Source organism: Schistocerca serialis, chromosome 1 (genome assembly GCF_023864345.2).
Source record: "Schistocerca serialis cubense isolate TAMUIC-IGC-003099 chromosome 1, iqSchSeri2.2, whole genome shotgun sequence".
NCBI lineage: Eukaryota > Metazoa > Arthropoda > Insecta > Orthoptera > Acrididae > Schistocerca > Schistocerca serialis.
Genome location: NC_064638.1, coordinates 423,914,500 through 423,937,091, shown reverse-complemented (window position 1 = coordinate 423,937,091; position 22,592 = coordinate 423,914,500). Strand labels below are relative to the sequence as shown.

The 22,592-nt window shown below is 38.3% G+C and overlaps 1 protein-coding gene across 1 annotated transcript in view; it reads left to right on the top strand.

Moving 5' to 3' along the window:
- Positions 1–103: 103 nt before the first annotated feature.
- LOC126472131 (telomerase-binding protein EST1A) overlaps positions 104–22,592 on the top strand; it is a 353,124-nt gene continuing 330,635 nt past the window's right edge. The window contains exons 1-2 of the mRNA XM_050099913.1: positions 104–167; positions 1,419–2,697. Of these exons, the coding sequence (XP_049955870.1) occupies positions 119–167; positions 1,419–2,697 (1,328 nt within the window). The 5' untranslated portion in view covers positions 104–118. The remainder of the gene's footprint in view (positions 168–1,418; positions 2,698–22,592) is intronic.

The following is a 22,592-nucleotide window of genomic DNA, read 5'->3' as shown; positions in this document are numbered from 1 at the left end:
AAACGAAAACACTCTCCACTTAGTTGATTGGCAATCACCATGGTTCTGCGTATTTTCGACTATCGATAGTGCTCTGCGCTTGGCAGGCTATACTCTTGGTTATGGCAAGTAAAGCATCATGGCGAATATCGACAAAGGACGCAATAAATGGGAAAATGCTTCGCAAGGTAAGTAAATTTGTAGAACTGTGTTGTTGTTTATAACAGTTGTAACAGTAGTAAACGATTAGTTGAAATTTAAGCGTTTGTGTATCAGTGACGATCAGATCATTGCAATTCGTTATTGTGTATGACGGATTTGGGTATGAAAACATAGGAAAACTAATCAGTCGCTGGGCTACATCAACTGCGATTTGAATAGTTAACACTTTTTTGCGTAACCAAATCGTCTTTCTCAATGCTTCCCTTGACACATATCTTAGATGAGAGAGCTGTACACGACAATATCCATGCAATTGAGAATGTTTGGTTATGTCGTACAGTGGTTGTTGTTAATTCTCATTTATACTTGGATAGTTGCGCATCCCAAACCACCATGTACTGTGTTTTACTCATTTGAGCTCCAAATGTGGTGGAACACGTGCAACTTGATTTCCAAGTGATTGAACGAAATGGTTTACATGCATGTATTCTGTAGGGGTCGGAACGGAATAGTGTTATATCAGCAGCGTGAAGTTAATATCTGCAGCCACTTTCACATGTATCGCATCACGCGACTAATCTCTAGTAAAAGTTGCATAACCTAACAAAACGAAACATATACATCTTAAGGCTGAAGAAATTTTGTATCACTCATACCAAACAATTACAAATGTGTACAGCATATTTCAGTTAAAGGTAAACCTGTATTCACGACAGTAATTCTTATTCTTTTCTTGAATTGCAATAGATGTGTGTGTATAATAGTGCACCACAGTTGCATCTGTAAAGTTGAACTACATTTTTAATTTGTATCCATTGATGTCATACACTATTAATTGTGTTCTTGTTCTTCGATAGGGCGCTGTCAATTCCTTTCGAACAGATGTTTGATAGTATACAACCTCCATGGAACAGGTTGATGCACATAAACTTAGATGAGGTTCATATACCTGTAACCCCCCCCCCCCCCTCCCCCCGAGTCGAGAACCATTTTGTGATGAAATTTATTTTCATTAATATTAGATTATTTGTTTGTACAACAAAGTGCATTGAAATTATTGAGTTACATTTATATATTTAAGATGTCACATGAGAATAGAGCATCATTGGTGATACAACTTTGAGATAATCTCAATAATAATGTAACACCTTATAAATTTTAAAGTTTGATCTATTTTATGTCATTTATACAATTAACTTTACTTACATAATCGGTTTTTATTTTATTCAGTTCATATATATTCTGCTCACACTACATTAAAGAAACTTTTGTTTTAGATGAGTTACATGATATGAGGTACAAGGAGGACACAAAAACTGGACGGAGGGGAAAACCACAAGTAGAGATCTACCGTCCAGGAAGTGGTCCGCTTCGGAAAACTGGACAGGGTGAAGATGATTTGCTGGGTGCTGACGACAACCACAAGATAAAGTCTTCCACAGAAAATTTGCATCTTTCAAACGCTTACGACAACATGAAGTATGATTCTAGAAGACTTAGTTTTTCTTCTTCACAGGAACAGTTGGATAAATCTTTCAAGCCAAACAGTGACCGTAGTGACCACATAAATTCTGTTAGAAATCCTAGAGACTTAAATAAAATTACTGAAAGAATTGGTAATCTTAATATATCTCAAAATCAATCAGGTAATAGGTCCAGGAGAAACAGTTTGGATCATTCCTCATCCTCAGATCCAAAAACCTTGGGTGGAGAAGCAAAAAGGAAACTGAAGAAACCAGAACAAGCAATTTATGTGCCAAAGCCGTTAGCCCAAGCATATGCAGAGAGAGATTTATCCAACAAGTCTCCTGTGGATATGAATGACAGAATTGTTTCTAATAGCACAAAAGAAGAAAACTGGGATAATGAACTTCAACAGCGTGATCGGTTTAGTGATGCAACATGTGATAGTTGGGAGCGTGATAGTGTTTATGGCCGCAGAGACAGTATTAGACGGAATGGCAAATTTGAAAACGGTCGGCGTGTTGGTCAACGCCCTGCTCCACAATGTGATTGGAGAGCTGCAAATCGTGAGCTACGACAGACTTCAGAACCCCCAGCTTCTCGTTGGGGCGACAGGAAACCGCCTTCAGGACGACGGGGCAGTAAGGATAGGCCTCATTTTGAAGGTGGAAATCTACCTCCTAGGTTTCAGAAACTGAGATCTGCTGAAAATGGTGGAACGTCTTACGGATCAGTCGCTGCCACATACACCCACCCACAGCCACAGCAGGAACATGCTACAGTGCCTCCTTGTTCTTCTCAGCAGTATTGGTCTCACACATTACCTCACACAAAAGGACGTGGTCGCCTGAGACCTGAGGAAGTAGAACGTTTTTCACGCTCTTTAACACCTGATCGTTTAACACCTAGTCAAGTCTTCTACAGGACTCCGAGCCAGGAAAATGTGGCACCTTTGCAACCTCCCACACAGCCTTTTGCTTCAAGAGGAATCACCCAGCCTCCAGCATGGCTAGAACGCACAAACTGTACTCCTCCTCCACCATCACCACCTGTTAGTGCCCATGCACCTTCTTTGGGATTGCCACGCTTCAGGTAAGCCAACAGCTTATGAAAGGTTTGCAATTAGTGTGATACTGGAAACATACCCCTCCTCAGAAATCTTGGTTGTAGTGTCAGACTAATACATAGTGTAGGCTGAGATCGAGGTAAGGTTAAAAGTGATAACTAGGTTGGGGGTTTGCAAAACCAATGATGTTAAAGCCGAAGAAAGGTTATAGCATCTCTAACGTAGCCTGATGTTTGTCTGTGCCATATTTAACACTCTTTTCATCACAAGAACGAAAAGTGCAAGGTAAATTCAGAAAATGTAGGCTACATTAGATATTGGACATGCATTATACGTAAACTAAAAACTGCAAGTGTGTTCCACTATATAATTTTTTGACAGATTTGTTTTGTGTATTTATTAGGTTTGTGAACGAGCCTTTACAGCACATTAGATGTAATCCATGGATTCCATAGTGTGTTGCCTAGGATGAGAAGAGGGATCAAAGGTGTAATTTTTATTTAAGTTTGAAACAAGGGCATGACATGACTCTGTGAAATATTATTGTATCACAGTGCTAATGAACATTAGTAGGCCGTTATTTGCTGTGTAAGATTGACACAGTTACATACCTCAAGCGATGGTGATTGTAAGTGTTATGTACTGACAGCCCCCTCCGCAACACCCTCCATCCACCCATCCATTGAACATTTTTGTAGATTACTTGTAGTATGATACATGGGCAGAATATGCACCAAAATACATGCCAGAGTTTTGTTGGTAACGCAATACAATGCTCATGAATTTATCTTACAGTTTTAGCTATAGTGTTGATACAGTGTTAGTACTGACTATGACAGCTTCATACTGAAATTAGAAGTAGTTCCAAAAGTTATATGTTGTGTCACTGACAAGCACTTAACTTGGAACAAATGTTTCCGACAACTAACATGGACTTTGAGCTAACTTACATACCAGTCTGAACCTACAATTATTATTTTGTATTTAAATTAGTCTTATCATCACTGCTAAAGTTTTTTGGACTTAGGGTGGGTATGGTACTTCTACTTTTGAACCACATTAATAGGAATTGATGTACCACTGAGACCTTAGTGATAACATTGATAGGAATTGATGTACCACTGTGACTAGTGGTACATCCTTCCTATTTGAAATCTTCTGTCATGCATGTGTATTTATTTAATAATTGTATGTTTATTGTCGCTGCAAAACAGTGCTATTGGCAGAATCTGTTCTAATCAACAATTTTGTCATATTTGTGATAGTTACCTAGACTCCATACCTCAAGTCTCAAAATGATTTTTTATGTTGAAACTTCCTGGTAGATTAAAACTGTGTACTGGATTGGGACTTGAATCTAGGACCTTTGCCTTTTGTGGGCAAGTGCTCTATTGACGAGCTGCCTAAGCACGTCTCATGACCTGCTCTAACAGCTTTACTTCTGCCAGTACTTCATCTCCTGTCTTCCAGGCTTAGTTGTTCTCCTGCATGCTTTGGGGGACTACCGCTCCTGGAAATGAGGGTATTGCCGATACATGACTGAGCCACAGCCTGATGGATTGTTTCCAGAATTAATTCATTTTTGAAACTTTACATTGTGAGGAATAAACAATTTGGATGTGGGTGAGCACGCGCGTATGTGCGTGCGTGTGTAGACCAAGACTAGTGGCGTATTTATGTGTTTCGTGCAGCAGTGTTGTCAGTGCTCGCCATGAGATATGTTGGGAAGGAAAGAGATTGTGACAGCTGCTGGTTCTACACAGCCAATGGGAGAGCACTGGACAGACAACGTGTTTTGGCAGAAGGTAATAACATCTGATGTCAGTACATCACAACATCCTAAATTGTAACACACTCGGAAGAAATACACAATTATTTGACTACCAAGATTATTAATTTAATTTAAGCTGTGCTATTAGGTCTGAACCTAACCACAACCTCATCATTTGTGGTATTTTCAGAACAAATAAATATGTGATAACAAAGACTATTAATTTAATTTTTGCAACTAAAATTGTTACTCTGGCCTTGGGCTAAGCTTCAGACCAGTCTGTCATCACAAAAGTGCAATTAAAATTTCAAGTTCTTTGTCTTTGACGCCTCCAACCCAAATTTCTAATTACAACTCAACTTAAACCTTGGACTTAAGCTACATATTGATTTGTCACCTCCACCAGGTATTTTTTTCTTTACCCTTTAAGTTCTTTGACTTTACCAACTCACAGCCTGTCACATTCCCACCTAAACTAAACCTCAGACTGAGCAACAGGTTAATTTGTCACTAGGTTTGTTAGCTTTAATTTTCCTTGGCTTCGTCAACTCTCAAGCAAATCATGGCCTTGTAATTCGTGACACATTCAGGAAAAAACAAAATTTGTGAAACCAGCAAAGAAGAGAATGGTTTCTGTTTTGGCGTTAAAAATCGTTACCTCTGTTCTCACCTATCATTGGTTAAGTAAAAGTGTCATCACATAGACTACACAGGCATATCTTTAAGCAGCTGGGAATATTTACTATAGCCTTGCAGTATGTTCAGTCATTTAAGAAATTTATGAACACTTAACATAAGTTTGAGAGTAACGGGGATTTTCACAAGTACCATAGTAAAAGAAAAAATGTTCTGTGTTATCCCTTAATGATTCTAACTTTGGCACAGGAGGAGATTAAATATGCAGCTATAAAACTTTTACAATCTACTCACGAAAATAAAATAAAATTTGTAAGAGATAGCATAAGTGTTTTCAAAAGTAAACTGAAGATGTTTCTCCTTAACAACTCCTGTACCGTAGAAGACTTGATGCCTCAGAACGTGTCCTACCAACTGATCACTTCTTCTAGTCAAATTCTGCTTCTCCCCAATTCTATTCAGTACCTCCTCATTAGTTATGTCATCTACCCATCTAATCTTTAGCATTCTTCTGTAGTGCAACATGCCAAAAGCTTTATTCTCTTCTTGTTTAAACAGCTTATCGTTTGTGTTTCACTGCCAGACATGGCTTCACTCCATACAAATACTTTCAGAAAAGACTTCCTGATACTTAAATCTATACCCAATGTTAACAAATTTCTCTCCTTCAGAAGCGCTTTTCTTGCCATCGCCAGTCTTCATTTTATATCCACTCTATTTCGACCATCATCAGTTATTTTGCTCCCCAAATAGCAAAACTCATTTACCACTTTAAGTGTCTCATTTCCTAATCTAATTCCCTCAACATCACCTGATTTAATTTGACTACTTTTGTTGATGTTCATCTTATCTCCTCCTTTCAATATACTGTCCATTCCGTTCAACTGCTCTTCCAAGTCCTTTGCTGTCTCTGACAGAATTACGATGTCATTGGCAAACCTCAAAGTTTTTATTTCTCCTCCCTGGACTTTAATTGCTACTCCCTCCCCCCCCCCCCCCCCCACTGCTTGCTCAATATATGGATTGAATAACATCGAGGATAAGCTACAATCGTGTCTCTCTCTTCTCAACAACTGCTTCCCTTTTGTGACCTTCAACTCTTATAACTGCCTCTGGTTTTACCTGTATTTTCCCCTGCCATCTTTAGAATTTGAAAAAGAATATTCAAGTCAGCATTGTGAAAAGCTTTCTCTAGGTCTACAAATGCTCTAAACATAGGTTTGCCCTTCCTTAACCTATCTGCTATGCAAAGTTGTAGTGTCGGTACTGCTTTGGTGTTCCTAAACTTCTCTGGAATCCAAACCGATCTTCGCAAAGGTCAGTTTCTACCAGTTTTTCCATTGCGTAAGGGATATGTGTTAGTATTTTGCATCTGTGACTTACTAAACTGATAGTTCAGTAATTCTCACACCTGTCAGCACCTGCTTTCTTTGGAATTGGAATTACTATATTCTTCTTGAAGTCTGACAGTATTTCACCTGTCTCATACATCTTGCCCACCAGATGGAAGAGCTTTGTAATGTCTGGCTCTCCAAGGCTATCAATAGCTCTAACAGAATGTTATCTACCTCCGGGGTCTTGTTTTGGCTTCGGTTTTTCAGTGCTATGTCAAATTCTTCACACAGAGACCCTCTACATATTTAATTCACCTTTCTGCCTCCCCTTCTTTGCTTAGGACTGGTTTTCCGTTTGAGCTCTTAATATTCATACGGGGTGGTTCTCTTTTCTCCAAAGTTCTCTTCAATTTTCCTGTGGGTGGCATCTATCTTATCTCTAGTGGTGTATCCTTACACTTGTCCTACAGCCATTCCTACTTAGCCATTTTGCCCGTGCTGTCAATCTCATTTTTGAGACATTTGTATTCCTTTTCACCTGCTTCATTTACTGAATTTTTATGTTTTCTCCTTTCATCAATTAAATCCAGTATCGCTTGTGTTACCCAAGAATTTCTACTAGCCTCATCTTTCTACCTATTTGATCCTCTGCTTCCTGCACTATTTCATCTTTCAAAGTTATCCTTTCTTCTTCTACTGTACTACTTTCTCCTGTTCTTATTAATTGTTCGCTAATGCTCCCTCTGAATCTCTCTAAAACCTCTGGTTCTTTCAGGTTATCCAGGTCCCGTCTCTTTAAATTCCTACCTTTTTGCAGTTTCTTCAATTTTAACCTACAGTTCATAGCCAATAAATTGTGGTCTGAGTCCACACCTGCCCCTGGAAATGTCTTACAATTTTAAACCTGATTCCTAAATCTCTATCCTACTATTACATAATCTATCTGAAATCTTCTGGGTTCTCCAGACCTCTTACACGTATACAACCTTCTTTCACGATTCTTAAAGCAAGTGTTAGCTATGAATAATGTATCCTCTGTGCAAAATTCTACTAGGCACCTTCCTCTTTTATCCCTTCCCCCAGTCCTTTTCCAACTATCGAATTCCAGTCCCCCATCACAATTAAATTTTCATCTCCCGTAACTATCTGAATAATTTCTTGAATCACATCACATATTTCTTCAATCTATTCGCCATCTGTGGAGTTTGTTGGCATAAATACTCGTAGTACTGTGGTAGGCATGGTCTACATGTCTATCTTGGCTACATTAATGTGTTTATAATGCTGTTGATAGTAGTGTATCTGTGTTTCTATTTTTATTGATTATTAAACTTACTCCTGCAATACCCCTATTTGATTTTGTATGTATAACCCTGTGTTCACCTGACCGGAAGTCCTGTTCCTCCTGCCACCGAATTTCACTAATTCCCACTATATCTAACTTTAATCTATCCATTCCCCTTCTTAAATTTTCTAACCCCTCCTGCCCGATTAAAGAGATCTTCCATGTTCCAATCTGTAGAATGCCAGTTTTTTCGCTTCCTGATAACGGCAAGCAGCATTCTCCTGAGTAGTCCCGAGCTGAGTTTTGCACGATCTCTGTTTGTGGAATCCATGCTGATTTTTATATAGGAGCTGTTCATTTTGCAAAAATGTCATAATTCTTGAGCATAAAACATGTTCCATAATTCTACAACAGATTGACGTCAACGAAGTAGGTCTATAATTGTGTGGATCTGTCTTACGGTCTTTCATAGAAACGGGAATGACCTGCACTTTTTTCCAGTCATTAAGTACTTTTCATTGCTCAAGCGATCTACTGTAAATTACTGCTCATATAATGTCTGTAGTTCATCAAAAAATTTATGCACCACAGAAGGGTTGGCGCTTTTTAATCACGTGGAAAGAGGCTCCCCTCTCCTTCGCCAATCTTCACCAGGCCATCCATGTAACCATCGTGTCTTCATACCACTTGACTTGCAGTATTGCTGAACGAGATTCAGATGTTCATGTTTCATTAGTGCAATCACCAAATGCAGTGCCTGTTTTTAAATATGTCACAAGTTGTTCTTCAGTCTCCTGTGATAACTTTGTTGGTCGTCCTAACAGGTGAGAATCTGTTAATGTTGTAGCAAGTATACCCCTGGAACACGATACTTTTGTGATGCTAAAGTTTGAGACATTCTAAAGTCTTAACTGCATGTATGGTATCCAGCGTTGACTCCATACTTTGTCACACCTGTGCGATGTCCTCTCTCTCTCTTCTCTGGCATGATGTATAATGAGGCCTATACTTTATCATCGAACTGCAGTTGAAAGAAAAATAGTTTCACTTCATGGAATTCATTTTTATAAAATACATAATTTAAATATTTTTAATAAGCTTTACTGTCAACACAAGTTTGTTAAATACATTATGTGGTGCTTGTGAGTATAATGAACCTGTATTAATTTATATATCATAATTAGTGGGCCCAAATTATTAAAAAAAAATTTATTGGAATGTTATCTTTTGAATTGTGCACATGAAAACACTCTACAAATTATTTATTTATTTATTTAATAGCACATTCTCAGATAAACTAAACATTCAACTTAACTTACAGATTATTGGCATATATAAATTTGAAATATTATTAAAGAAATATTTATGCAGATACCTTTTTCACATAATGTATTACATTGCTTTTCTTTTATCTCCAACCACAGTGGCAGCAAGAAACAAAATGAGTGAATAGCAGTTTCAAACCAGGCCACAGACCAAGCTTTAACAAAGATTTTCAACCAAAAAATATATATTCATTCACTCTAATTTCATGAATAACAAAGAATTTGGTGAAAAGAGACTCCACTTTCTTATTATTCTCTTTGAAATGAATGAACTGTTGCAGTGTAACCAATTGTTCTAATAACTATTCTAATTGCCCCATAACCAAAATCAGTTTATTTACAATGTTCCAATAATCCCATGAGTCATACAACCTGAGGTATTTAGAATAGGCAATATAAACAAATAACACATGAAAAGAAAAGACTTAAACCACAGAGGACACCACTGTTAAATCTAGTACATATACTTCAAGTTCAGTATATAAAAGTACGAGCATAAAAATTGATGTCAGATTTCACATTGCACAACACAGTGAAGGTAATGAACAGTACTTTCCTGTCATAAATCAACAAAAACGTCCACAACATTTTCATTAGTGAATCTTAAATAATGGTATTAACTGAGCATAAGAGCTAATTGCTACGAAGATAATCCACAACAAGTTTTTATTACCTTTAGCTTGATCTACTGCTTATAGGCCCTTGTTCTAATAGCTCCAGGTTCCAATTACCCCGCTTTCTCCCCACTGCATGCCCTAGTGCAGCTGACTGATAACATGGGGGACACAAGGCGTGGTCCGCTGCTGTAGCAATCTTGTCATACACTTGTTTTCTGTTGAATGGCAGTGGAATATGAGGCCACTTTGGTTTCAGTAATACTGGCAGGTGGCACCACACTTCATAGTTTGCTCTAAACCCAGCAGATAAAATTTATTTGCTGTAAATGACTTAATTGCCAGTTTGATGTTGACACCATAGGTGGGCCCACAACATCTCTGGTTTTATTTAAATTCAACAAATTGCATTTCCAAATACAATTCAGACTTCAGTGTCTGCACTTTAGGCCAACCAACACAACAATTTCTGCTGTAGGACTTTATAAAACGACCCTTCACCCAAGGCTGTCAGGAATGGCAGGAGGTATGCCTTGCCTCCTCCCCCCATCTGAGAACTGTCATGAGGAGAGGAGCGCTCATTCCTGCAGCGTTGGCATCACTGCTCCTTCCTGCATCATTGGCATCGTCACCTGTGTTGTTTGTTTGTGCGAAAGCAGAGATGGTGCATGCAAAGATATTGGCAGTGATTTGACAAACGGACATCTTCCAATTATTGCCACTTTTCTCCACTGCTGGTATCATCAGTGATAGAGGTCTTCTTATCATGAATAAACTAGTTTTTTTTGTAAACCTAACAGGTGATGTCATAGTATATCCTATTTTCTTTTGATTTTACATTTTTGTACTTTGCAGAAGACTGTATTGTTGTTACAGACTGCAGTAAATAGTGTAAATATTTTAATAAATATTTCCAAACTCTTCCAATACATGTTCAGTGCTTTGAAGAACAAAATAAATTCAACAATTACAAGTGTATTCGAAGTATTTAGTTCTGGGTATACTGTGAGAAGAATGATAATGCAGCAACTGAGGCATGGTACCCCCAAGTCTTGGACATAGCAGTCAAATGATTAATGATAGCTGCTTACTTGGAAATTATGTTTAGAAATTTAAAAAAAGGAGATGCAATCACTCGTGATTGATGTGTGACGCACAGACATAGCAACGGAAAGACTTCAGAGCGTTCTAGCTACCACTCTTTTTTCTTGTGTCCCACTATTTGTTCTAGTGTGTGCATTTATGTGTCTGTGTGGCAATAGGTGTGTACTTATGCTAGAAAAATAATGGCTGCTTGAAAGCTGTAGTCTCAGTGCTCTTTTATTTTTATATGCGCCACACATCAATTGAGGTGAGGTACTATGTTTTCTCATTGCTACATATTGTTTTGATCCAGAAGTTTCCATTAGTATATTAAAAATTGTCAGTACCATAAAATATTCATTGCTTAATCTTATGCCGCATCACCCCCAGACATTACATATTTCACTCTCATGTGGTGTAGTCTGTTCCCTGTCCAATTGAAATATACAGTGCTGGAAAAAAATTTAAGACCACTAATTAAAGACAGTTTTTTCATGATAATGATTTCATTATTTATCATGCATTGAAAATGATGCATATTAATATAAAATTCACTCCTATATTCTGCGAAACACTGAAGTGCAGAACAGATGGTACCTCCCATTGTACAAGTTATTTGGATTTCTTCTCACTTCATTCATGTATGGAGCACAGGAAGGATTGTTTGAATGCCAATGCACATACTGTAATTATTATACTCTCATCCTCCTCATCTCTGCGTGAGCATGTGTATGGTATTGTAGTATATTCCCATGGTCGTCATTTAAAATTGGTTCTTGAAATTTTTCTAGTAGACTTTCTCAGGATAGTTTACAACTATCGTCAAGAGTTTTTCAGTTCAGTTTCTTCAGCATGTCAGTAACAGTCTCCCATAGGTAAAACAGACCTGGGTCATTCCATGTCAAGGGGTCCTGGGGTCCCCACTTGACTACCAACAAATCTAATGAAATCTGGCGTGAAGATTCTATATGGTCCATGATAGTTATATACCAAAACTCACTTCAGTATTTTCTCTGGTTGAATTTTTAGGGACTTTTAAAGAGAGGCCACTTACATTCATATCAGGTACGAACATGCAAATGTTCCAAGTTTGCTAGGCTTTTTTAAGGGGTCTAGCAAACATTTGGTCATTTTCTGTAATAGACATAGACAACTTTAATACTGAATCACACCACAGCAAAAATTAGGGATTTAGCCACACCTAAATACAGGTACAAGCCTAGCGGCTAAAAAATTCATTGCGCCATTGAGAGAGCCAAGGTTTGACTGACCACTGCCACTTTTCATATGAACCAGTCAACCAAAACTTCATTGGGCTATTCCCTCCTATGATTTCTATACATGGATCAAATTTAATTAACATTGGACGTCTAGATCAAAAGATATGCATCTGCAAAGTTGGCCAAAATTTTCTACTTGCAACTTTTAGAGTACTTTTGGGTGGCAATCTGTGTTTTGTTCAATCCGTTTTTTTCTTGGCACAGCTGGAAAGAGCATGCATTAAAGCTTTTCAAACCCATGTTGTTTGATTCCTGGCCCTCGTTTCAAAAGTTATTATTTTACCACTCCAAGAAAATTGAAAAATTAAATATTTTGCTCATTAAGTCCCATAATACCACTGGTAATTAATTTTTTATTGGAGTATAGAAATCAATTTCAAACATTAATTTAACATATGCCATAAAAACAAGTAAATACACAACATAGCAAATTTGCAAAGCAAAAATACTGAAAAGTCAGTTCCATTTTTGGTTAAATATTTGTACAATTTTGTCAAGGACAGATTTTCTTCCTGACAATGAAGTTGATTGTGCTTGTAAAGTCATGGAAATATGTTGCTCAGGAATCCAGCAGATGTCTTAAGCAGTTGGACAGCAGAAGGAATGAGCAGTACTGTGTGGATGTATGAAGCTGGTGAGGACATCTCGTTGATCATGTGTAACTTCACATACGTTTCCAATACACGAAAAATTGTTATCCATACATACAACATACTGTCCTGGTTGTAAACTTGCATCTGAGATTGCTGGAATTCTTCATCTGCTTTGAAGTTGTTAACTGTGAATGATGTAGCATCACTGAAAAGTCTGTATACTCTGAGCAGAATACAGTTAATTGGCTTAAATTGATGATTTTCTTTTGTTACAGCAAGTGTATGTCCCCTGGCAAAACTTGTTCCTTTATCAGGCCGAAATTTTTCTGTTTCTGCTTTTGGTACATAAAAAGAAAATTTATGCCTGGAAAACTATCATAACAGAATTTGAACAAATCATATGGAGTCAATATTTGGTTACCTAAGGCCCCTTGTAGACTATTGTGGGCTGCTAGTATTTTGCTGTTCCCCCCAATGCCATCACAAGGCGATTTCAGGGTTGCCACAGGTTCTGGAAATCAGGGAATATCAGGGAATATTCAACATATCAGGGAAATTTGGAAAAAAAACACTGAAAAAAATTGTTTTTGTCTCAGTAGATGAAATGGTTTGTCTACTGAGGTGTCATGCATCATCGTTAGCAAGGTGTAACTTGAGTATGTGCGCCGCTTCCGTACTCCCTCATTACTGCTGCTTCTCTCCTTCCTACCACTCCCCCTCAGCTTACAATCAGTGTCGTCACCACTTTTTGCTACTAGCTTAGCAGCTGCCAACAAGAGGCAGGGAGGCATGAGGAGTGGTTTGTTTGGATCTGATTCTCAGAGACCATAGATGCAGCGCCCAAAGGTGGCAGTCATGTGTGCGTGAGTTTTGTCTGAGTGATTGTGTGGATTTGCATGTGCTCTCGTTTTCTGACAAAAGCTATGGCTGAAAATTTAGTTGTGAAAGTGTTAATTGTCTTTTGTACGTGCCTGTCTTCAGCTCAGCAATCATTTTTATGGTGAGTTGCTACCTGTCCTCATTATTATTGATTCTCAGAGTATTTGAACAAGTTATCTGTTGCATGGATTGATGACTGTGGACTCATTTAATCAACATGTGGTCTTTGGCTCATGAATAGCTGGCCACACGGGTGGATTTCCATAACAGGCCAAAACCACAGGCCGTTTCTGCAGGTATATGTCATGGATCGTGCGTGCTGATCTGAAGACATTCAGTTCCCACTAATGTACAGATCCTGCTCGTCGGATCTAGTCTCCCTATCTCCCTGCAGGCCAGGTCTGTTTGTGTGTGGCGTAAAGCAGGAGATTTTTATGGTTTATCCTTGGACCCAAGACTACGGTCGTCATCAGCACGCCAGAGGCCATGGATGATGGATTTCAGGAATTGCGACTGCCTCACAGCAAGTACATTGCACAGTGAGACATTTTATAAACAGTTTATTTGTTCTAGTATATTTTTTAACTTCAAAAGTACTTTATATGTTGGAAAGTATGGACGATAAGAAGAAGAATATTGTGTCAGTTGCTGTCAGTTTGTACACTATGTACTCATAGATTTCTTAAAATAAAAATCACAAAATACCTGTAAAATAATAGATATAACACAGTGGGTAAAACTGGCAATAATGAACATAGTAGAACCAACATTTTATTGCAGTCACCTACAGTGTAGGTTTACACAATTCTTCCCCACCCTATACCTTTTTTTCAAGAGACCTACTTTTTTCTGAGGTTATTTCTTAAATCAGTGAAGGTATTTTAAATCTGTCTTGTGACTCCAAGGAAATCGATATTTTTGTCGCCAAATGTGTTTTGTTTTATTGAAATAAAATAACATCAGTAGTCTAAATGAAAAACGTATACCATTTGGCTCCTTTCTCCATTTAAAAACAGTTCATTACAAAAGATGTTGATATTAGTACATAATTTTTTTGCTCATATCAGGAAACGTTATCTGCTTGCAAGTTTTTGTTAGATACTTCCGCATTTGCACTATTGTTTCTTGTAATGTTGCCGCAAAGACAGACTGTCAACTACGTCTTAACTTATCCATGAGATGTCAAAATTTGTCAGGGGAAAATGCTAAAAATTGTCTGGAAGTCAGGGAAATATCAGGGAATTTCACCCAGGGAAACTTGTGGCAACCCTGGATTTACTGCAAAAAAATTCCATTCAGCAGTGATGCCAAAATCCTTTTCGTGTGGGCATAAATTGATCAAATTTTTGAAATTGAACCATCACTAAAGTAATAAATGCTCTTAATGTTTTGAACTTTATTTAAAAGGTGTGGGACTGTAGTGGTATCATGATGGAGAAGTAGCTGATTGCACAAATGTTAAAACTTTGACAGTTTTTGCTACCGAAATAGACGACATATGGATGTAATGTGGCCTGACTTTTCTCCCAATGAAATATTTGCAAAGTACCTTGAACAACTTATGAATAATTTTCAGTAAAATCCATCAATATAATTAATTCATTTCCTGCAAGATGTCCTTTTAGCTGCTTAAGGTATAAACTTCGACACAAAGTGATGGCTTCATAAACAGGTAATTTTCAAAATCAGCAACTCCATGAAATCTTCAACAGTCCTTTGACTCTCCAGTCTGTCAGTCTGTATGAATCCATTGCTTGTATTCCATTGTTTCTTCAGGATCATGGTATCCAAAAGCATCTTCAAGAAAAGCCTCTAGTTGCACTTTCCTGGACATTCTTCACACCGTTGCAGCATATAATCTTCTGAGTCCAAACTGTATAAAGCTGTTTTCATCAAAATCTCGTAGTCATCTTGGATGGATGCTGCTAAAGCCAATATTAATTTGACGTTTTGATGAGCTCACAAAGTTTTGAGAAGCTCATTTGATTTCCATATTGCTTACAATAAGCTGTGAACATTTCCATCAGGTTACAAAGGAGCAGGCATTTCTGCTTGTGAACCTTTTCAGCATTTATTTTTACTGCAACACAATCATTTTTGCCTGGAGATAAATGCGAAGACTCATCATTGTCAAAAAAAAGTGAAGACATTTTGTTTTACTTCATCATTGAGCTTTTTCCCTTTTCAGTTTGCAGGTGTTGCCAAAATCCCACCTTCCAACTTTAGTTTCCTAGCTTTCTTCACCATTTTATTTGAAACAGAAAATTCTTTAGTCTTTTTCCAACAGCCCAGCTATGGGGGCCAGGGTAAAATTTGGAACTTTACTGCAATTGCTTGAAGTTTGAGCTTAAGATTAAGTTCTTCAGTTAAGATGTCCATATTTTTACATTTTTGTTTGTATCTGAGTAATATCTAGTAGGCTCACACCAGCAGCTGTGGCAGTTACCTTAGTAATGCTGTCTTGGCCTTTCAGACTTTCGCACTTATGTATCCCATTGAACCCCTTTTACTGATATGTTGAAACTTTAATGGGGTCTCGTCAAGGGATGGTAGTGAAGTATTAACAGTAAAGCAAGCATCAACAACATCCATGTCTTTAGTGGATGGTGATTATTGCTTATACATGCGGTTGATTTTTTTTTTTCCCCCCCTTCATGTCTCCATTTGGTATAAATTTTCTGTCCAGGTTTAAAACCTTCGCTGGTCAGTAACTTCAGCCGATCATACATTGCAGTGGTTACTGGTGTCAAAGCCTTCTCGATTATGTGTTTTTCTTTACCAATGAGTTGCACCAAGTTTTCAGCAGGAACTGAAATTTTGTTATCAACAAGACATTATGGTATGAAAAAATTTGAGCATCTTCAGTAAAAACAAGTGCACACCTACATTGTAGAATCTCCTTTTCCATTGGTGACATTTCCTTAAACTGGTTGTAGTTGACTTTTGCCAAAGTAGAATGGTGATGACTTCCAATAATCAGCTCCATCTGATCCACCAAAGGACATCTGATCCACCAAAGGAACAGGTTCATTTTATACAGCAGTCTATAAACGTATAAAAGGAATTTTGAAAGCTCATGAATATCCTGGTTTGAAGCATAATGTAAGATGCTGTTACACTCAGTGATTCACATGAATCATTCACTTAAATTCAGGCAGTTTTTGTAATTTACTTGTAACATATTCAGTCTTTTTGTGTATGAATATAAAAATTAGGCTATCAAAACATATTTTTTAGAGCTTATCTTCGGTTACAACAATGATCATTGATTACTGATGATTCAAACACTTGGAACTCAACACTATGATTGATGGTTGTTCAATGTCAACACTAAAGATAACATCAGACAGAAGACTGCCACTGTGAAAATTGCCAATAATGAAAGCAACAGTTGAAAGTGATGTGATCAGGAATGTATCATTGCTAGGATAGAGCCTTAAAAACTGTTGCCGCTTTACAATGCCGATGGAAACTGAGTAACAATGCATACATGCTCCACTATGCGTTGAAGGGTTAAAATGTTTTAAGCAACATAGCATCCCATTATGGTCTTCTAAATTTTATAATGTTTGAGAGAATTTTATGAGGTTTTATTATATTTATATTCTATATTGTAAAGTAATATAAAAATACTTCTTGTTAACATAGTTACATTCCGTAAACCACGGGCAAATCTTATGCTGTTAAGATACACTACAAGTTATACATATTTTGATTTACTACTTCAGACTGTATTAATTTTTTGTATTTATCGATAATCCACTTTCCCTATTGTTGATATATATTCTTACTCATCAAAATGCAAGATAACCCCTAGGAGGCTCGTTGCTCTTTGGCGGGTTCGTGCTTGGCTACTGTGGAGCCCCAGCCTTTGCAGCATCTTTTCCCTACTGTGTTGCATGTCTGTCCACTTGCTGTTCTTTTTCCCCTCCCTTGTGGAACATGTTTTGGGTGTTTTTTGGAATGTGTTCCGCATTTTCAGTAACTGACATCAGAACAGTCTCGCCACCGTTTTTCGTTCCTTTTTTCTTTCTTTGTTCACCTTTTCCTTTATTTCCTCTGCTTTGGCCTTTTCTTCTTCTTCCTCCCTGTGCGCCCCTGAAGGTCGGTCCATGCAACTGACACTTAACATGTGACTGAGTAACGCGTAATTCCCAGCCCCGGGTCGACAGGTAGGGTTCGCACGTACCCCCTGGTACAACCAGACCCAGGGAGTGGTGGTTGCCTGAGCTGCTACCTTCCCAAATTGCAAATTGTCGGGTGTTTGGAAGGTATGATCTGAGGTGTGAACAATCACTCAAGATGGGAGTGCCAGCTGGTGAAGGGTGCCCCTCAGTGGGAAGGAGCATGTCATCAGAGACGCTGGCAGTCATGGGGGATTTTCTTGCAATGAGCCAATCATCATCTTTGCAGTCAGTGTCTACCAAATGTAAACAAAATGAAGCTCCTGATTGAAAGACCCTCCCAGCTGCACCACGGTTTCTCGTGGTTTCACATACTGAAGACGGTCAGTCCTTTGTGACAGTAAATCCGTTTCTTATTTGGAAAGGTGTTGATGCAATGGCTGGACCTTTGAAATCCTGCTCTCATTTACGCAATGGCAATTGTTTTTGGAGACTACTTCTGATTCTTTAGCACAACAACTGCTTGCTACTTCGCTTCTCCGTGGCTATCCTGTTCGTGTCAGGGCCCATAGAACTCTGAATTCTTCCCATGGTGTTATTTACACTAGGCTGCTTGATGGTATGATTGAGGCAGAAATCCGAGATTACATCTCTGATCAGGATGTCATTGCAGTCCATTGGTTGATGAAAAAGGTAGATGCATCTCACTTTTCATAGAGTGGTGCTTCTGTCCAAGATCAAAACAGGCTAGGAAGTTATTGTAGTCCGACCCCGAAGCGCTGCTACCAGTGTCATCGTTTCAACCACACTCCAATGTCCTGTCGACATCCGGCCAAATGTGTAACCTGTTCTCGGGATGCTCACAAGGGTGATTTTCTACCTCCTTATTCCTGCTGTATCAACTGCAATGGTACCATGCTACCCCCTCTTGAGATTGTCTCATGTATCTCGATGGGCGGGCTGTCCAGGTGATCCAGGCAAAGGGAAAAGTGCCTTATCCGATCATTCGCAAGTTATTTGGTAGTCACCTTACATTCTACCATCTGGCACTTGCAGTAGGGTCATTCCACGTCAAGGGGACCAGGGGTCCCCACTTGGCCATCCCCAATTAAACAGACAAGTTTTCGTGGCAAAAATTAGGGATTTAGCCTTACCTAAATATAGATACAAGCCTCTAAAGTGGCTAAAAAATTCATCACGCTATTTTGAGAGCCACGCTTTGACTGACCTTTGCTACTTTTCATATGAACCAATCACACCAAAACTTCAGAGGGTTATTCATACCTATGATGTCTGTATAGCGACTAAATTTAATTAACATTGGATGCCCAGATGGAAAGATATGCATCTGTAAAGTTGGCCAAAATTTTCTAATTGCAAATTTTAGGGTATTTTTGGGGGCAATATCTCAACTGTGTCTTCTTCAATCCTTTTTTTCTTGCCATAGATGGATAGAGCATCTTTTAAACTTTCAAAGCTATACTGTTTAATTTCTGTATCTTGTATATTGATGAGTAAGAATGCCTATCACAAGTAGGGAAGATGGCTTACTGATGAATACAAAAATTAATACAATTTGAAGTAGTAAATAAAAAAAAAGTGTAATTATAGTGTCTTTTAATAGTATAAGATTTTCCTGTGGCTTAGGGAAAGTAACTATGCTAATAAGAAGTGTTTTTACGTTATTTTAGAGTGTAGAATAAAAATATAATAAAATCTAATAAAGTGCCCTGAAGATTATAAAATCTAGATCATAATGGAATGTTTTGTTGCTTTAGAAGGTTTTAACCCTACAGTGCATTGTCCCTCAATTTCCATTTGTATTTTAAAATAGTGATAGTTTTTTAAGGCTCTGCCCTCACAGCAGTGATGTACATTGCTGAATCACCACTGCTTCCATTATTGGCAGTTTTCACAGTGTCAGTCTTTTGTGCAGTGTAATCTTTGATGTTGACACTGTACAATCTTAGTGTTGAGTACTGAGTGTTTGAATAATCAGTAATCATTGTTGTAGCTGAAGGTAAGAACTAAAACAATATGTTTTGATAGCCTCATTTGTGTATTTTACATAAAAACAACACTGACTATTGTATGGAGTCATCACCATTCTGTTACGACAAAAGGGAACTACAATCAGTTAAGGAAATGTCCCCAATTGTCAAGGAGCTTCTGCAGTGTAGGTCTGGGCTTCGTTTTACTGAACATGCCCAAATTTGTTCATACCAGAATGCCTTGTTGACGGCAAAATTTCAGTACCTGCAGAATTTCTGCAACCCATTTGGTAAAGAAAAACAAATAACATTTGTAAACACTGCAATGACTGATAGGTTGAATTTACTGAATAATTAAGTGTTTAAACCTTGTCAGAAAATTTGTACCAAATATAGACATGAAATGCCCAAAAAGATTCATCCCGCCAGGAAAGCAAGAATCACCATCCACTGAAGACATGGGCATTGTTGATGCTTGCTTTACTGCTAAAACTTCATTAACATCACTTGGGGAATCACTACTAAAGCTTCAACGGATCAGCGAAAGGGATTCAATGGGATATATAAAGTGCAAATGTCTGAAAGCCCATGGCAGCATTACTAAGGTAATTGCCACAGCTTCTGGTGTGAGCCAAATAGTTACTGCTCAGATACAAATGAAAGAGTGCAATAAATGTAAAGGTATGGACATCTTAATTGAACAACTTAAGATTAAACTTCAGACTTCAAGCAATAGCAGTCAAGTTCAAATTTTGACCCTGGCCCCAAAAAGCTGCACTACTGAAATAATGGCTGAAGAATTAGCTATTTTAACTAAAATGGTGAAGAAGGCTAGGAAACTAAAGACAGAAGATAGGATTTTTGGCAACACCTGCAAACTGAACAGGGGAAAAATCTCATTGATGAAATCAAACAAGATGTCCTCACTTTCTTAGAAGATGATGAGTTTTCTTGTTTATGCCCAGGCAAAAAGGATTGTGTTGTAGTAAGAATAGATGGGGAAAGATTCACAAGGAGAAACACATGCTCCTTTGTAACCTTAAAGAAATGTTCATTGCTTATTGTAAGCGATATGGAAATGAACTATGCTTCTAAAAAATTTTTGAGCTCAGGCCGATATGGTGTAGTACAGCTGGTGCTTCTGGATCACATTCATTATGTGTATGTGCAATTCATCAAAATGTCAAATTAATGTTGGCTTCAGCAACATCCAAGATGACAAAAAAGCTGTATGCAGTTTGGAATCAAAAGTTATATGCTCCAACGTTGTGAGGAATGTCCAGGAAAAATGCAACTAGAGGCTTTTCTTGAAGACTCTTTTAAAGACTATGACCCTGAAGAAACAATGGAATACAAGCCATGGGTCCATGCTGGCAGACACACATTGGAGACTTGCCAGAGAACTTTTTAAAATTTCATGGAGGCATTGATTTTGAAAATTACCGGTTTAAGAAGCCATCAGTTTGTGTCAGAACACCAAAGTTTATATCTTAAGCAGCTAGAAAGAAATATTGCAGAAAATGAATTGATTATATTGGTGGATTTTGCTGAGAATTATTCATTTGTTGTTCAGGATACCGTGCAAGGATTCTATTGGGAGAATAGACAGGCCACATTTCATCCATCTGATCTCTGTTTCGATGGCAAAGAATGCCAGAATATTAGCATTTGTATGGTCAGTGACTGTTCTGTCATAATACCATTGCTTTCCATTTCTTTCAAATAAAGCTGATAGCGTATTTAAAGACAAAGACTGAAAACATTAAGAACATGATTCAGCTGCTCAATATAAGAATTTCAAAAATTTCGTCAATTTATGCCTGGATGAAAAGGATTTTGGCATCACTACCAAATGGATTTTGTTTTGAACAAGCCACGGTAAATTGCCTTGAGATGGCATTGGGAGGGGGGAAAGGACTTGCAGCCTGCGCTAGTCTACAGAGGGCCTTAGATAACCAAATATTGACTCCATATGATTTATTCAAATTCTGTGATGATAGTATTCCAGGGGTAAAGTTTTTTTTATGTACCAAAAGAAGAAATTGAAAAAATCAACCCAGATCAAGAAATAAGTTTTACCATGGGACATACAGCATCTGGAACAAGAGAAAATCTATTAATTGTAATCTGCTCAGAGCAAGCAAAGTTTCCAATGATTCTACAGCATTCACAGTTAACGGCTTCAAAGCAGATGTAGAAATTCCAAGTTTACAACCAGAACAGTATGTTACTTGTATGTATGGCAATTTTTGGTGTGTTGGAAACGTGAAGTCTCATATGAACAACAAGATGTCCTCATCAGCTTTATGCACCCACACGGTCATGCTCGTTCCTTCCAGTGGTCGACTGCTACAGATAAGGGCTGGGTTCTTGAGCATCATATCTTCATGACTTTGGAAGCCTCAACAACATCATCACCAGTTCCTCTATGTGCTTGCGCGCGCGTGTGTGTGTGTGTGTGTGTGTGTGTGTGTGTGTGTGTGTGTGTGTGTGTGTGTGTGTTAAGGAGAAGTCATGGAATGGGGAAGGGAGTGTGTTGATGCTTGTTTGAGTGTGCAGGGACGTGGTGGGGACAGGGTGGGCTGCTGGGCAAATTGGGAGGTTTAGGGTGGGGGAGGGTAGGGGGAGGGAAACGGAAAAGGAGACAAGTAGAGAAATGGAAAAGGATGAACAGGTGCATTAGTAGAATAGAATGCTGTGTTGTGCTTGAGTGGGAGCTGGGAAGGGGATAGGTAAGTGGAGGAAAGGGACGTTCGAAGGTAGAGGCAACAGGGATTACAGGAATGTAGGTTATATTACAATGGGAGTTCATACCTGCACAATTAAAAAAAGCTGGCATTGGTAGGAAGGAGTAGGATGGCACATGCGGTGAAGCGGTATTGAAGTGAAGTGCGTTATGTTGGGCAGCATTTTCAGCAATACGTTGTTCCACCTAGCTGTTGGTTACAGTTTGTTGGTGGCCATTTGTGCAGACAGACATCTTGTCAGCCATCATGCCTATGTAGA